A 17,673-nucleotide genomic window follows, 5' to 3' on the forward strand; every position below is an offset into this window, starting at 1 on the left:
CTTTTTTTTTTTTTTTTTGGTCATCAAAACAAGTAGCTCCTCTCAGACACCTTAATACATAATTAGGTGTGTCTGTTTACACTTGGGAGACAGAAGGCTTCACGTCCCAGAGAAATACAAGGAGTCTGGGAGTAGCCACAAACAGATGTTGAAAATGTCCATTTGTGGCAAGTTTATTGCTATAGCACCAGGAATAAACATTGAGATGAAACCCCTCTGGAGGGGTGTGTGTGTGTATGTATCAGGAAGAGTGTTATCTAGCAGAGGAGAAAGTGAAAGGAGGTCTCGATTTTTTTTTTCCCCTGATTTGCTGTAGTATTTGTTTATCTCCTAAAACAAGAAAAATTTCACTATTTGACTTTGGCTGTTTGAAGGCTTTTGCCAAATGCTTAACAATCTGTAGGGTTTGATTTCTCTCTCTCAAAAAAAAAAAAAAAATTCTGAGAACAAGGCTGTATGTAACTAAGATGTGTTTGTTTTTATTTAAATCACTCAGAAGAGAAATCATCTCTTGTCCATTGTTAAAAGAGAGGTTTCAATCAAAGGAAAATTCTACATATTCTAAAATATACAAACAGCTCTTTGAAATTGATGCCAAATCAAACTCTAAAAGGGACGTTTTTCTTGCAGAAGTTTTGAGTTAATTCCGTGTGCAGGGCTTGAGTGGAAAGACTCTGAGACTGTCAGAGGAACGAGTTACTGCAACACCACATTTGGATTTGGAAGTTACATAAGGAGCATTGTCTCAATGTAATGCAGAGACTTTTGTACTGGTTTTAGACTAAATCCTAGCAACAAGGAAAAATAAATTCTTTTCAAAGTAAGTCAATTTTAAATAGAAGGTAATAGTTTGGTCTTTGATGTCACTGGATCCAAATATCTAATGTGAGAAAGCATACTAGCTATCACTTTAAAAATAAATAGTTGAAATGTCCCTAATTTTTAAAGGTACATTGTTGTTTCCATTATTAGGAATTCTGTTTGGTTGAAAAGTAGTACATGCTAGTGAAGGAAGTATAGTGGTAGTGGGAAAGGAGCACAAATGAGAAACCTAAAGATTTCACTTTGGTTCTGCCACTAAACTAGCTCTGTCCTTGAGATGGGCTTTTTTTTTTTTTTGACTAAGCTTTATTATCAGTTGTTACCTATTGTTCCTCCTTTACAGACTCTTTGTGAAGATAGGCCAGATGTATAAAACAGTGAAAAAAGTAATGTGCAAATTTGAGATGCTATATTTACTTACTATTTTTGAGAGTCAGTCTTGAATGTGAGAACTGATCATTTACTAGGACTGAAAGGAGTCAGAGACAGGTTCAATGGGTCAAACAAGAGGGCAAGCCAGGGCACAGGCTAGAATAAGAGATGCACTGGGTTCAGATACCCAGATGTATAGTAGGTCAAGAATGGCAGTTGAAGATGTACCAGTAGAAGTTTGAAGGTACTCACAAACTACATTTGGAGCAAGAATTTAGGTCAGATTTGGTTTTGCCATAATTTAAAAAATATTTTTATATGTTTTTTAATATGAGAGGGTCTATAACACATTTATTAGAGTTAAGTAGGACAAAGGTTCCTATTCCTAAGAAATTTAAAAGTCAGTGGAGGCAGGTGATAAGGTGCCTACAGGAGAGATACCAATGAAGAACTAAGTAACTCCAGAAGGAGGGATTGCTGTGGTGACATGGTGGGGGAGGTGGGCAGGTAATGCAAGAATGTACAAAGAAGCTCCCAGGAAGAAGGGGATTGTGAAGTAGATTTTTAAAGACTGCTTAGAATTTCAAGAAACTGAGGTAAGGTATAAAGGAGAATACTAAGGGCTGAGAGAATAAGGAAAACTAAGGCAGCAGAGATGGGAAAATGAGAAATGGAAAAGGCCTTAGTTTGACTAGATTGTTAAAGTCAAAAAGAAGTAGAATGAGAGACAAGACTGGAAAGGTAAGTTGGGACAAGATTGTTGGTCCTGCAATGTTTGTGTGTATCTAATGCAGAGATCTAGAAATATACACATGCCTGAGTAGAAAAGCATGACATGAAGTCACAGGCCAGGTAGGCAGCAAAGAACAAGGAAATTCTAAGGAACCAGGAAGTTGAACAAGAAAAAGGATTCAGGAATCCAGATAAGCCACCTGAGTGGAAGATACAACACAAACAAAAGAGGACCTTGCATATAAGGCAGCCCTCTGTCACAATCAGGAAGCCTCTTATATATTTCCTCCTAGGACAGGAACCAATCCCAGGGCATGACCAGTCCAGGCCTACCTTGGGGAACAGGTAAGTGGAAGCATCTGACCGTGGAGGGAGAAAGGACGAAAGGACGAAGATGAGGATCCTGGCAGGATGTGCTTTGAGGTTAATGCCTGTTGTCCTGGGCTCTAGGTTAATATGGGCTGTGTTAGGCCTTGGGTGGAGGAGTCTGCTGGAGCTGACTTCTGAGACTTGAATAGCACTGTGGTAATTCAGTTCAGTTTCTGGATCTGGGGCATTGGGCAGCTTGAGCCATAGGCCTTAAGGTCCAGGATGGCACCAGCACTGTTGGTTCCTGCCAGGGTACGAAGCCTTTCCAGTCTATTTTGCTTATTTTGGGGAATTGCATTTGAGAAAATGGTTCACCAACACTGTCAGGTTTTGCATGATTCTTCCTTATAATCAACTGCCACCTAGAGCTGACTTCTCCTTTCCCAGGGCCTATCTTCTGGATCACTAGTAGATTTGGTTAGACATAGTCTGAGACTGGGCTGATCCTTGATTTATAATGGCTTCTTTATGAAGTGGAGAATTAAAATTCTGAAAACACAGTTCAGGAGTGGTAGAAACTGGCCTTTAAGGTGATTGTTGGCTTTTCTTAATCTCCTTTTTCAACATTAGCAGCATCTCTTTTCTTAGTATTCTTACAGAAGAGTTTTGGTTGAACCTGCCTTAGTTTGGTTGAACATAGGATTATTCAGGAACTTCAGGATTCTGAGTCTCAATTCACATATTTTCTAGCTAGGACTGTCTTTTCTGTAATAATAACCTGAGGAATATAAAATGCCATTTGCTTCTGATCACTGAGAACATTAGTAGTAAAAACAGTATCCAAATTCCGGGGCTGGTTAAGCATGGCAAATCAGAGGCAGGCATTAGCCTCCCTATTCTGTGTCCCCCCTATCTTAATCCAAAGGGCTGTCATTGATAATTGATCAGGAGCCTTTTCATCATTACCCTCCATGAGCTATGGGCAGCTGTTAGAATTCTCTTGAAAATGACCTGAATCTATGCACCTTACAGGAGACTGTAGTAGCAGAGCCCCACAGATCTAGGGCCAGATCCCAGGCCACCATTTATTTACTGTAACCCTGAGGAAATAATTTCATTCCTTTGAGCTTGAGTTTAGTTCCCCACAATGGGGTTGGTGACATTGTGTACCCAATAGAAGGGCTTTGGTGGGGTAAATCTTCTCTGCAGCACTGGGCCATGACAATGGTATCTCAGTTGCTTGGTTAGCCACTCTTTCTTCTTAGTCAATCTTTGCTAACACCACGGGATACTAAGACTATTAAATCACTTATAGGATTCATATGGTTGTGGAAAAGCAAAGACTGGTCTGTTAAGCAACAGTCAGGTCTGGTTCCCAGCTCATCATCAGGCAGCTTCGAGTCAGAGCATTCCTGCACAATGGGTTTCGGCCTGCTACCAAGCTTGAAGGAAATGTGGCTCAGATTTTTCCACTGATGCACCCCAAAGGGCAGAGGAAAACTAAGGGCTCCTTCACTTCTTTACCATGCCTGCTCTCCCCATTCTTCCCCAAGGAGAATACTTTCAAATTTCTTGTTGTATCTAAAAATTCATTATGAAGTTTATGTCTGTCTTAGTTTTAATATAAAAATAATGTTTTAACTTATTCTAATATCAGTTAAATGTCCCCCTCTAGGAACCCTCCCCCATTTGTCCTCTTCTTGTATTTCATGCCTTCCTATCAGCCAGGCTTTGGTGTATAATATATAACATCTCAACCAGTTCATAAATTTCTGTTTTTAATATAGTCCAAGTTACCACTAGCACAGGCTACAGGAAAATACCAGACTGTCCTCTCCGAATTCAGTCTTTTTTGAAAGATTTACTTAGGAACAATTTATCATTCAGTTGCAATTTTTAAAATAATCTTAATTGACCACATATGTTATCAAATAAGAATTGGTCTTGTAGTCTCTGCCTCCCTATCTCTTCCCACCCCTCATGTGTGCATGCGCACTACATTCTGCCAGAATGTCAGAAAATTAATTATGCCACTCTAGGCAGATAACATCACAGGAAAGCCTCCCCTGTTTTAGGAAAAGATTACTAATATTGAGCTGTTACTTCTATGAGGGAAAGAGTATCACTTTTAAACCTCTTTGCCTCTTTTTCCTAGTTCTTCCTCTCTTAATTGTGGCTCCATGTTTTGGTAGCCATAAGTTATTAGTGGTTTTTAATTTTTCTGTAACCGAAATAAAGTCTGAAAGGGTGGATTTGTCCCTTTTTTCCTCCTCTTTTCCTTTTTTTTCCTGGCTAATCGGAGGAACGCAACCACATCTGAAGCCACTTGGCTCATTATGAATTTCATGGAAACTGATTCTCTGAAAGTGTTTCCATATGTGTGTTCCCAATATATCCCATCCTCTCTAAATGGGAGCACAGACGTGTGCATGGGCTGGAAATGGCTTCAGGATGTGACAGAGCAGTCATATGACCGCCACGGCACCGTGGGTGGCCCCTTCTGAAAGACACGGTGTCCTGGGTGCTGGCCTCCTTCCTGCAGCGGATCTGGTTTCAAAGACTATCCACCCTTCCTAGGATTTAAAAAGTTCCTAATCAAGGCCTAGAAGGATCTCTTTTTCTTTTTCCCCAGTTCTGTCTCCTATCTCCTTCTCCTTTGGCTCCTTCTTTCTGTCTTAGTCTCCCTCCCAATCTGCATACATGTTCACTCGCACAGCTACTGCCTGCCCCCTTTCCCTTTACAAAAAGGAAATATGCTATTCCAGCAATATTCTTAACATTTGGGTGGATTGAAGGCATGGTTTATGTTTCTGAAGATCGCCAGTCTCCCCTCCCTTTCAATATTAACATACTTTCGCCTTAGAATTAAGCAGTCTTTCAGAATTTGTGAGCATGCAGTGGAAAAGTACAATTCATTACAACACAGAAAACAAATATTTATACTGGATAGTTGAGGGCACTTTTCTCTCTCTTTTTTAAACTATGAAGTTTGCTAGTCATTTCATTATCTTAAAAAGTTGATTTCTACTTTCTCATTTTGCTGGTTCCTTCTCCATCAGCATGATCCATTACATTTCTCCCACATATGGCATATTTCCCTAATTATCATCTGATGAAATTAGATTTAATTTAGTGATAAATACTTGATTATTTTTTAGTGTGGAGGGATAAATTCAAGGAATTTCAGAGAACTAACTTAAAAACCCCTGAAGATCTTCATATGGAAAACACAAAGTAATATTTTGCATATAGTTTAAATTTGACTTTTAAGTAATGTTTATATAGCATATCTGCTTATTACATGTTGCCTGCTTGAGACTATGCATATAACTCATCTGTTTAGCAATTTTTTCGAAGTTCTGATCTTTTTCAGTACTAGATTATGTATCAGGTAGGGTCTAACAGAGATACTTTCTTCTTAATTTTTTTTTAGTTGAAAAATGAAAATATTTACCAAAAACAATGATAATACCTTAAAATAAATGGGGTGGCAAAATTAATATACATAAGTGTCCAAGGTATGCATGGTAAAAAATGATGCTGATAATTTGTACATCACATTGGAAGTCTTTGTGTAACTGTGAGCTCTGCAGAGAGTGCTTGCTTACATTGGTCTGGCAGAGAGGAGAGAGGCTTCTGAGCGCTGAGGGGAAGCTGAGCAAAGCTACTCTGAGGCTCCTGACTGTGTCACACCATGAGGAAGAGGAGGTCATTCTAAGGAGCAGTGGGACATGATTTTAGCAAATAGGGCAGAGGCTTCTCAATATGCCTCCAGTTGCCTCCTTATTTTTTACCTCTTTATTGCAGAGTTGTTTAGTTGTGCCTTTTAAAAGACGGTGGACCAATGCTTGTGTAGGGGATGATATACTCTAGTTTTAAGGTTCTGCCACCTGTGTGACTTTAAGTAGTGATGTGAATGGAAGAATTTCCCATGTCATGGGTATTTTCATGGAATGTAGATCTGAGGAAGCTCAAGGCAGATCCTCTACCCTTTTCCACTGGCATGCTGTGTTAGACTAGTGTAGAACACTGGACTTGAGCTGGGAGAAACATGGAAGAGTCTCAAGCTGCCTCTCAGATCCACCATGTCTGTAGGCTTCCTGTTTTAACTATCAAAGTCATCTACGATTCTTTCTTTTTATTGGTGGTGCTGACCCGTATACTTACTAGGTAGATACTCTACCATTGAGTTATACTCCCAGCCCGTACCTATGATTCTTGATACCCTACATACTGGCCCTATACACTTGTCTAGAAAGTCAGAGTCAGACATGTGAGAGTTTTAAGTTTTACCTGTTACTTTGCTCACTCCAAATAAATGCATGGCCTTAATGGCAACATTTAACCCAGGATGTGCTAACCTTCTGATAGGATATGCATCTCCTTAGAGCTCCCAAACCAAGGGCACCTGTTTATTAGGGGCAAACAGCTACTTGTGGGGCCCTTATATGCAGTGTGAAGTCAAGTGATATAATCATAGACAAGAAAAGCTTTGAACTCTGAAAGAGAGCTGTACAGTGTTCTTTCAGTATGGAACACATTTTAGGTTTGACATCAGCACTGCTTAATACTTCAAATATATTTCAATATAATTTCTTATTTAATGTGTCAAAAAAGTACTAGCTGTTGTACAGTTACTGATCCTTAGACTCATTAACTTATTCATTTGTTCATCCTTTCATACACCCACTTTTTCTTCATTTAAAGTTCTTACAATGTGTACTGGGTTCTGAGAGAGATGTGAGAAAAAAAATAAATCTTTTACCACCTAAAGCGGACTATAGTTGAAAGTATAAGAAATAGCTAATAATTTAATGAAGTAGTAAGGGCCCAAAAGAATGATATAGAAATAAATACTACTGGAAGAGAAGTGAAGAAGGAAGTTACAGAAGAGAGCAGTTGGAAAGGTCCAGCCAAAGTGTTGCAAAAGGGGAAGAAGCTTCTTAGTTACCCGAGAGCAGCTGCTTTGCAAAGATCTTGTATATGTTCCAATAGAAAGGCTGCCATGAGGGGGTTAATAAAACATTCTTGGGTTTTATTTGAGATTTGTTGAAGCAATAACTCCTGCCATTTAAAAGGCCCCAATGAAGCTTTGAAGTTAACACCTCATTGCTGAGAAGCATGATGGCTTTTTGCATGAAAGAAATAGGACAGAGGACTGTGAATGTGCCAACATATGTTCAGTTGGGATTCAAAGCCCTTTTCCTTTTTTCTGCCCTGCCCTGCCTCTTCAGCTGGGATGTGTAAATTCTGCTGCTTAGAGGGAAAGGTAACATGTTTGTTAGCTGATAGCCCTAAATGGCAAGTACCTCATTGGTCACTCTTCTCAAACTTGGATTTCCTTTTATTTATTTTTTTAATTTTAATTTTAATTTTTTGTGGTGCTGGGGATTGAACCCAGGGCCTTGTGCATGCAAAGCAGGCGCTCTATGAACTGAGCTAGTTCCTCAGCCCCTCCCTTTAATTCTTAATCTTTAATCTTTAATTCTTTAATCCTTAATTAAGATCTCCTTTCCCACTTTAAATAAACCTTCTATTATTAAATGAGACAATGTATGTTAAAATAAAGGCCTAGAAAGGTCAAGTATTAGCTGTTAGTAGGCTCCAAAGGGGAGACAAAGCAGTATTAGATCTCTGTCCTCAAGAGCTCACTCTTCAGTTGGGAGTTAGACATGACCCAGGGTAATAGCATTAGAAAGCAGTGTGTGCAAGATTCAGTGGAGGCTTGCAGGCTGTGAGAATTAAAGAAGTGCAGGGGGTTTCTTTTACTACCTCTTGTTTTGGTTCATCCAGTTTCCACTTTCTCTGAAGACCCTAGGACCCTGATTGGGTTAAGAGAGACTCTTTTCCTTTTTTTTTCATAGACTTTGTGGGGAGGGGCAAGATGTTTTTACTTTTAACATTGATTTTATTTTTATTTGAAATTCATAGGCATTTTATTAACATTTTCCCTATGTATATTAGGCTGTGAAAAATTGCTGCTGCTGCTGTTTTAATGAACAAGGATCTTGAAGCTCTCTTTATGACAACTCCATTTGTTTGCAAGCTGTCGGGCTGTGGCTAGAGGTGTAGGCAACAGCTTTGGAATGAAATGCATCTGTAGGAAGCCAGCAGATCCTAAGGGGATCAAACCCTTGACCTTGGTCTCATTCACATTATGCTCTGGGCAACTGAACTAATTGCTCACTATTTAGCAGATTAGATCAACATCAAGGCTAGAAAGAGTTGTTAATAGTATCCCCAAAATAGTAACTCTTATTGGGGCAACACTTAGGCATCAGAAGGATCTGGTTAAGTGTTTTTCATTTAGGCAAATATACTTCTAAGTTGGTAGAGAGGCAGGGAGAGAGGAAGAACAGGAGGGGAGAGAGAGAGGAGTATCTAACACTGCATGTCCTTTGTTGGAAGTCAAGAGTGGTCTATTTAGATATGGTTCTGTGTGGTGATGTTGAGTGAATGGCTCCCCTTCTCTGGATTTCAGCTTCTCTATTTGTCAAATGGGGATTGATTGTAGTTATCTAAGCAGTAAATTATGAGTTTAGACTTTGCCATGAGAATATCTCAACTAGCAGAAGGAGTTCATGGCTAATTTAGGAGTTCTAAGGGCATAGCAGAGTTTTGTTGAAGTCATTTTTATTTATCTAAAAATTCACCTCAGTGTTGAGTTTTCCTTCATATCATATTTACGTTTGTTGTTTAGTGGACTTTTTCTTCAGGGACAGGCACTGTGTTGATAAGGTTTCAGTAACTTCCATCAGACCCTAACACCCCCAAATGTAGATTCATGTTCTTTTGAAACTCTTAGAACCAAAAGATCTGTATTGACTTGGTACCTTTGACTTCTGAGCAGTTTACATGGTTCAGCTTAATGTGCTTAATGTGCTGGACATGGAAGAGGTACATGGATAACAGCAGGAAGAATACATTAGTGTTAAGTCATTCCTTGCTATTTTATTTACTCAGCAGATCTCAGTGAGGAGTTATAAACTGGCTCTGGGGAGCTCTGAGGTTACCACGTACATTACTGGGATAGTTTGGGGGTTACATTTATGAACTTAGATTGACGTAATAGCACTTTTGGAACTCTAGACTTTCATCTTGATGACTCTTTTGTTAAGTCAAATTAACATTTTTCTTTAATTGATTTAATATACAGTGGGTTTTTTTTTTTTAAGCTCAGTTGTCATAATGGGGCTAGTGACACAAGGTATGAATAGTTAGGACACAGTGTTGAAATAACCAAAGAAAGATCTCAAGGAAACCATGAGTTTATCTCTAAAACAAGGATTGGAAATACAGATACATACCTACCTATTCAAGGAGAAAGATGTAGATGTTATTTGCTTTGGTAACAATGATGAAAAATAAACTGAAAACTAGAAAGAGATTTATATTCTTTATTTTTAAGCTTAGGATTCCTCCCACCTCTTTACCATATGTTATTAAGTAAGGAATTACATCATACTACAGCAAATTGCTGATGTTTCTTCATAGAACACTTTGCAGTGTGTTTCAGAAACATTTCTTGGTAACATAAAATGACTAAGCAAATTCCAGGAAATTTTGTCATTTGTAAATTGTAAAAATTATTCTGTAATCCCTATAAAGTTCACTTTAGTTCATTTTGTCAAGAAGGGTTAATTCTTAAGATATTACAGTCTAAAATGACTAAAGTGATTGGTCAAATACTGTAAACCTAGTGGAAATTTGTTGCATTGTTTTCTATAAACCACAACCAGAGCTCATTAATTGAAAAATGAATGTCAATTTGTGTTAGCTAGCATCCATAAACCAAGAAGTTTCAGTAGTTCTGGCATGTGACGGGTAATAAAAATATCAGCAGAATGTATCAGGTAAAAATAGAGAAGGTGGGGGTGGCAAATTCAAAAACATATTGGAGTTTACTAGCAGGGCCCCCATAAAGGGTTTTAATGAGGTTTTTGCATCAAAATAAATGAAACCACATGGAATTTTAATTATTACTGTAGTATATTTTAAGTACAAATGCTTATGAGAATCTTTTTTTTTTTTTAACATTAACATGTCTATCTGTGTGAACTCTGCTTCTGTGGGGGTAAACATTGACGTTTTAAGTGCAACTGCTTTCCATTTTAAATTGCTTACATAATTCTGTTTTTTCTCATGTGCTCTAAGTATTGAACTTAATGCATGTAGAAGTGACCTGTCTATAACTATTAGCTCTGCTGACTCAAGTTCACCTAGATGCTCTGCAGTGAGAGTCTGCTAAGGAACAGCTGTGCTTCCACTTACTGCTGTAATATTTAGAATAGTGCATAAACATTGAGGGAGATCTCAATCTCATCTGTTAAATCTCATCTGCTCCCATTTCTGATTCTGTCATAATCACTGCTTCCACAGTTCAAAACTCAGAATTTCATTTTGGGGAGGGATGAGGGAGAAGCAAGTTGAGTAGGGAGGGATTTGTGAAAACCCTAGAGTAGCTGCCTGGCTGCTTAGGTTTTGACTTGTCATCTTGAAAGCTTTTGCTTCTGGTGTCAGAAGCTGCTCACTTGCTTTTCACCCTTAGCAGATGGGCCTGTGGGTTCTGGGACGGGACTAGTGAGGGTGGGAATCTCTGTCTACTCCTCTCCTGAGGCTGTTGCTCCTCCTCTGTCTTGGAAGTCATGGTCATAGGACATTAGAGCTGGAAGGGAACTTAGAGCTCCTCCCCCTCATTTTACAGATGATGACACTGCCACTTCTGACTTCTGCCTCTGGCCTTCCACTCTCAGTAAGAAGAGCCAGGCAGGTGAGACTTTCAAACAATTGTGGGGCTGGGTAGGGCTGGGCTGGGCTGGGCTGTTTGACTGGTACTGTCTGATTTGTGAGAAAAAGTTTTGTTAACTATATGTTGCTTTTATAAGTCACTTTTTATTATAAATGCACATCGTGATACTTACTACTAGCATTTTATGAAGATTATAAGCAATGTGCATTTTAACAAAAATGAAAAACCCTCAATCAGTACCTTTAAAGATAAATATTAGGATTATTCCTTTAAAAGACATTATAATATCCAAGAACAAAGGCAGAATAAAAAATGTGACTGAAGGAATAACCTATTCACTTAAGGTCTTAGAGAATTGCCAAGTATTTTCCCTTTATAGCTAAAAGATAAAAGGAAAAGCAAATATATGAGACCTAAATCATTAGAAGATTTTAGAAGGGATCAAAATCTTAAGAACACTGGTGTTAGGAAAGGGCTCATCCCAGTTCTGTCAATTCTAGAAAATTATAATTAACTCAATCTTTAGATATCACAACTATGTGTTTTTAGGCATTTCAGAAAACAAATTTCTACATGTGTTCATTTATAACTATGGTTGGGCACCAGAAATAGCTGTTAAAGAGGCATATTGGTAACGTGAGAAGTTGAAGGACTTCACATTTTAGGAGAAGTGTCATAGCCTGTAGGTCACTGCATCAAATTGACCTAAATGTAATCCTGTAGGACTTGGTGCCGGGGGCCTGGTAGTTGGGTGGGGAGGTGTTCTGCTCTTAATCTACCTGGGCAATGAGCCTTTTGCAGAAGCTGTTGCATGCTCCTGGCCTAAATCAGGTCCTGTGTCTCCCATGGAGACTTGAAATGCAGTGCTAAGCCTCCGTGTCCTCCCTCCTTACATACTTTCAAAACCTACTCATTTAGCTTATGACCCTAGGGAGATTTTCTAAGGACTAGACTCTCCCTTTTGCCCCCAGAAAAGCAAGATTGTTTCAGATTACATTGAAAGCTGGTTTGGTTCCACTGTAACTCAGATGAAGATTGTAACAAGATTTTAAATTCTTTTAAGGGTTTGAAGGAAGTGGTAGGAACATGTTAGGGTATCTTTCATGTCCCTTCATTGAAGAAGGAGTACTGCCAAGAGAACCAATAATAGAACTAATCATTTTAGAATTTCTTTACATTGGGTTAAAAACAAATTTGCTTGACTTAGTAAAGGTTTCACTTCAAATATTTGAAGTGCAAGAAGAAACAAAAAGAGGGAAAAAAATCAATGAGGATTTGGTCTTAAAATCTGGTGAGTGAACCTATCTAATCAGTGTTGGGTTGGCTTACACATATGACCTAGCACACATTTGGATTTTTGAAGTCCTTTGGGATTCTCTGGGGGTGAAGAGCTTAAGGATCAATGCCATTAACTATAAAAGTGGAAAAAAGACTGTAAAGTGACTGGTGCGTTTGAAAGTCTTGTTTGTGACTTGCTGTTCCTTTTTGAGAAGGCTAAAGTTTTCTTTTTTTTTTTCTTGTAAAAATTCTATCATTTTAATTGATATTTACAGATTTTTTCCCCCATCTTCTGTTGTAATTTTTAGGTGCTTCAGAACTGGGCCCTTTTTCAGACCCCAGGCAGTTCCCAAGCATTTCATCCCTCACTGAGAGCCGCTTCTCCAACCCACGAATGCACTATCCAGCCACCTTTACTTACACCCCGCCAGTCACCTCAGGCATGTCCCTCGGTATGTCTGCCACCACTCACTACCATACCTACCTGCCACCACCCTACCCCGGCTCTTCCCAAAGCCAGAGTGGACCTTTCCAGACCAGCAGCACTCCATATCTCTACTATGGCACTTCATCAGGATCCTATCAGTTCCCCATGGTGCCGGGGGGAGACCGGTCTCCTTCCAGAATGCTTCCGCCATGCACCACCACCTCGAATGGCAGCACGCTATTAAATCCAAATTTGCCTAACCAGAATGATGGTGTTGACGCTGATGGAAGCCACAGCAGTTCCCCAACTGTTTTGAATTCTAGTGGCAGAATGGATGAATCTGTTTGGCGACCATATTGAAATTCCTCAGCAGTGGCCCAGTGACATCTGGGGGGCCACATCCCATATGTGTCAATATATACATATATAAAGAGAGTGCATATATATGTATATCGATTAGCTACAAAGTGCCTATTTTCTAGAAGATTTTTCATTCACTCTGTCATGATCTTGCAACCATAAGAGGGTAGATATTAAAAAACAGAGGCCCAAGAGAGACAATTATAATTGGTTTTCAGATTGTTTACTACTTAAGATGTATTTTTTACAAAGGAACAATCAAGGAACAGGTATTTTTGTTGTTGTTTGGTCTCTTATTATAAATAACCTGTTCATAGGCCAGTTGAGAGAGGTGGACTCCAGACTCAGGAGGAAGAAGAGCAAAGCTGCTTCCTCTCTGTGTTTTGAAACCACACACTTCATGGTTGCAGCTGTGTGTGGACCAGTGTATCGGCAGGCCAGCTTACAAAGCCAGTCTTGGTGCACATTAAGGGACAAGAGATAGATGGATGCTTCCCTTACGGTACCATCCATTCAGAGTAACTATTCCAAACTTTGCTTTCAGACTTGCTGCAGGCACTCATTTGAACTGTTTAGTTCAGTTTTTACCCCCCTATTCTAAGTGACTTCAAAAATACTCCCCCCCCTGTTCCCATTGAACCAAAAAGAAATCCCACCCCTAGATCCCTCTCTCCTTTTATGCAAAACTGAAAATGGCAATACCTTATTATAGCCATAATGGTATAGATAGTGTTTGCGTTTGGCTGTGTGTTATTTGTTTTCTTTTTTTTTTTAAATTATGAATATGTGTAAAATCTGAGGTAACTTGTTAACGTGAATGGTCATATAACTTTAAAGATATATTTATAATTATTTAATGACATTTGGACCTTTGAAACATTTCTTAGCATATTGATATGTTGACTTCGGTCTCTAAAAGTGCTCTTTATTAAGTAACAAATTTCTTCAGTGGGCTAGAGCCATATCTGAAATATTGCTAAGCAATTTCAGTTCATCCAGGCACAATGTGATTTTTAAAAATACTTCCATCTCCAAATATTTTAGATGTAGCTTGTCTTGTAATGTATGAAGGAAATTTTTGTTTAGTTCTTTCAAATCTTCGATTGCCTCTAACACAGCTTTGCCTTTTAAAGCAATAATTAGGAATTTACAAAACTACCCTTTGCCCTTTATCACGTGTGTTGCCCTTTATCAGCATGAAATGCTGGAGTTACGTGGTTTCCTAATTTCTTTCAGATAATTATGACTCTTGTCATATTAAAAAGACAAGCACAAGTGAGTCATTGAACTGCAGAAAAATGTTTTGTGGTTTTATAGTTAAGCAAAACTTTAAATCGCCAGGTTTCTTAATGAAGACATAGTCATCTTAAAGCCACTCATGTGGATAAAGGATCAGTGATAATACACATACTACAGGAAAGTAAAATTACACAGTGGATTCTTAACCAGCCTTATTGAACAGTAAATCAGGGGAACCTAATCTGCTTTACCAAGGCCCCTCTGGCAGCTTTCCAAATAATTTGCATTTAAAGGAACAGAATGTAGTCATTGACCTAGGGGAGCTAGTCATCTGAGTTCCAAGTTCTAGCAGGTAGCTGATGTGAGAAAACCTAGAGCTGTGGGGACCTACATAACCACTTTTGACATTTATATTTCTCACACAGAAGGGCCAAGAGCAGGCTGAGTGTGTGGATTGGTGTCTATCACCATGTACAAATTTGAGCTAGAGCTCTTTTGAGGATGTACTTTGACCACTCCTGGCACCCATGTGGCCAACTCCCACGAGTGAATCCTCAGTCCAAGTCAGTATCATTTAATGACATCACCAGGCAAATCCCCAATCTCTCACCCTCACATCAGGGCACTTTCATCTGAATCCCATGATTTTCTAAATAGAACTCTGCAGAAATTTGCCTTTGGTCCCCAGTCGCCCCCTTGCGCTCTAGTCCTTCTCAAGGCCACAAACAACGCAGGACAGCCATGGGGCAGGCAGACCTATGTTTGCTTCCTGGAGAGTCTCCCTTAGAATTCATCCTAATTCCTAATACAAATTAAGGGGAAACAAACAAACAACCCCTACCCCGAACACTTTGCCTTCTAAAGGTTGTATACCAAGTATGCTTAGCTATATAAGCCACTTTTCTATCACTTAAGATGGAAGTAGTAATTGATACTATTTATTGTTTGTGTGTGGTAGCTTGAAGCACACCACTGTCCATTTATTTGTAAGTATAAAATATGTGTTTGTTTCAGCAGCACTTAAAAAAGCCAGTGTCTGGTTACACATTTCAATTTTTAATTAATTGACATAAAAATGTTACCATCAGTGCCCGCTGCACCCTATTTAATAAAAAGGTACTATATTTGTACATTATTTTTTAATGTTAAAAGGGCTTTTTTAAGTTTACAGTACACATAGTAAGTGACCATAGGGATGCTTTAATGTTGAAGTGTTATGATAGTGGCTGCAGGCAGCAACCCAGAAACACTTTAAGTTTTTTTCCTTGGGAAAAATTCAAGCACTTCTCTCCACCCTCACTCTGACCGCCCCCAATAAGCATAATTCACGTTGTTTTAGAACAAATTCTGTCTTTTTTGGCTTGGGGGCTAAAATTCATTCATTCATACCCCTATCCCCCATCCCTTCCCCTGAACCCTTACTTTGCACTGGGTCATGTGTATGATTTGTGATTTTGAGACCAAAGCACTCTTCCTCCTACTATGGAACCATGTACCAAGTCAGCATTCTGCTTCCTTGGGATTAAAATCACATTCTTTATGTAGCACAAACATTGCTGGAATTCACAGTGTGACCAACACAGCCATAGTTTTTTTTTTTTTTTTTTTTTTTTATCTGTTCAAGTTGTCTCACAAATTTTAACCTATGTCTGAGTTCCAGAACAGGTGCCACAGCTTTGCTTTTGGATTAATTGAAGTGACATCCAGGCTGGAACTGAGTCTTAGCAGGTTAACTTGTTTGGTCTCTACACTGTCTCATTCCCTGCCCCTTACCCCCTACCCCTCACTCCCAGAGCCCTTTTAAAATAAGCAGAGAAATAAATCCACATCATTAGAGACTATCCACTGTAAATTCAGAAAGGAGGAGATATGTGTGATGACTTAAAGGGCTCCCTTCATACTGAGGAAAGGGCCCCCAGAATCGAGGCTAACCGTGAAAACACAGCATTAACAAAATTAATCATCATACGTATGATATTTGAAAGAACAATAAACTAAATAAAAGATGACTCTTCCAACTTGAATTTGTTGTTCTTAAAAGATAATGCATTTTAAAAATACTTTTCTATGTGAGAATTTTTTAGTTGTCTGTTTATTTCATGTTTACAAATAATTGTTTGCTTTTTAATGCAGTACTTTAAAATATATCAGCCAAAACCATAACTTACAGTAATTTCTTAGGTATTCTGAATAAAATTCCATTTTTTTGGATATGTTTTACCATTTTTAGATTTCTGTGGAACAAAAATATTTGTAGCATTTTGTGTAAATACAAGCTTTTCATTTTTATTTTTTTTTTCCAATTGCTATTGCCCAAGATTTGCTTTCCATGCACATATTGTACAAATTCTGCTTTGTGCCACAGGTCATGATTGTGGATGAGTTTACTCTTAAATTCAAAGGGACTATTTGTATTGTATGTTGCAACTGTAAATTGAATTATTTGGCATTTTTCTCATGATTGTAATATTAATTTGAAGTTTGAATTTAATTTTCAATAAAATGGCTTTTTTGGTTTTGTTATGTGTGTACATTGGATCTTTTCTCATCCGCGTTTTCTTCAGTCTGATGCCTACTCTGCCTATACCTGGGCACTTATTGGTCTCAGGGCTGGCAAGGGCTGGGTAAGATCAGAGATCAAATGTTACTGGTGAGAGGAAAAAATCTTGGTAAGCACTATGCTTTTGTTTGTCCTATGCTTGGAGAGGGGTGAACACAGAATCTAGCAGTGAACTTGTGTCCTTAACCTGTCAGAAGAAAAGTAGTGCTTGCTCTGTCCTTGGGTAAAGCTGTATTCCACCCATGGGACCAGTCATGGCATATAAATGGCAGCCTTGATGGTTTCAGTCTCCTAATCTCTGGGAACATGAATAGGGCCCAGTAAGTGAATCCCTGGCTGTAGTCAGATCTCAAGTAGCCTAGATATAGAGAATATTCTATTTTCCTTCCCATCTCTTTTGAGTTCTTAAAAATGAAGTCAGCCAAAGCCCAAGGATAAGAAAAAAATGTACCGTGGTCTAGAGAGCTCTAGCCTCAGAAAATTTCTACTAGTGAACAAAACTGTAGATTGGAAAATTTTAATTTCTTGGCCACTGTTTATTTTTGGTAAGTCTCTCCCCTATGATAAGGTTGAGGGCCTGGGAAAGGGGGTTTCTTGCTTCATGACCTATGCTTTTTATATATTTTGGCTTACCATAGTTCTAAAAGAGGGACCCAGGAAACCATGTTATGGAGAAGTGTGGTCACTCGCCAAGCTGGCTCACATCATACTGAGAGTTAGGTGCCTCCGTTAGGAAAATGTGTTCAGTCTTAACCCTTCCCTGTTTTCTGAGAAGTCTGGTTTCTAATAGGAATCTCCTAGAAGCACTTGGATAAGCTCAGGCCA

At 38.8% G+C, this 17,673-nt stretch overlaps 1 protein-coding gene across 3 annotated transcripts in view; it reads left to right on the forward strand.

The window, feature by feature from the left end:
- Positions 1-16,811, forward strand: part of Runx2 (RUNX family transcription factor 2) — a 115,039-nt gene extending 98,228 nt beyond the window's left edge. For 2 of the 3 annotated variants that reach the window (XM_048805410.1, XM_048805407.1), the window contains 2 exons: positions 10,940-11,005; positions 12,571-16,811. In XM_048805410.1, the coding sequence (XP_048661367.1) occupies positions 10,940-11,005; positions 12,571-13,049 (545 nt within the window). In that variant the 3' untranslated portion in view covers positions 13,050-16,811. The remainder of the gene's footprint in view (positions 1-10,939; positions 11,006-12,570) is intronic. The other variant, XM_048805408.1, reaches the window with a different exon arrangement.
- The last annotated feature ends 862 nt before the right edge of the window (positions 16,812-17,673 follow it).

Source organism: Marmota marmota, unplaced genomic scaffold, assembly GCF_001458135.2.
Source record: "Marmota marmota marmota unplaced genomic scaffold, marMar, whole genome shotgun sequence".
Taxonomy (NCBI): domain Eukaryota; kingdom Metazoa; phylum Chordata; class Mammalia; order Rodentia; family Sciuridae; genus Marmota; species Marmota marmota.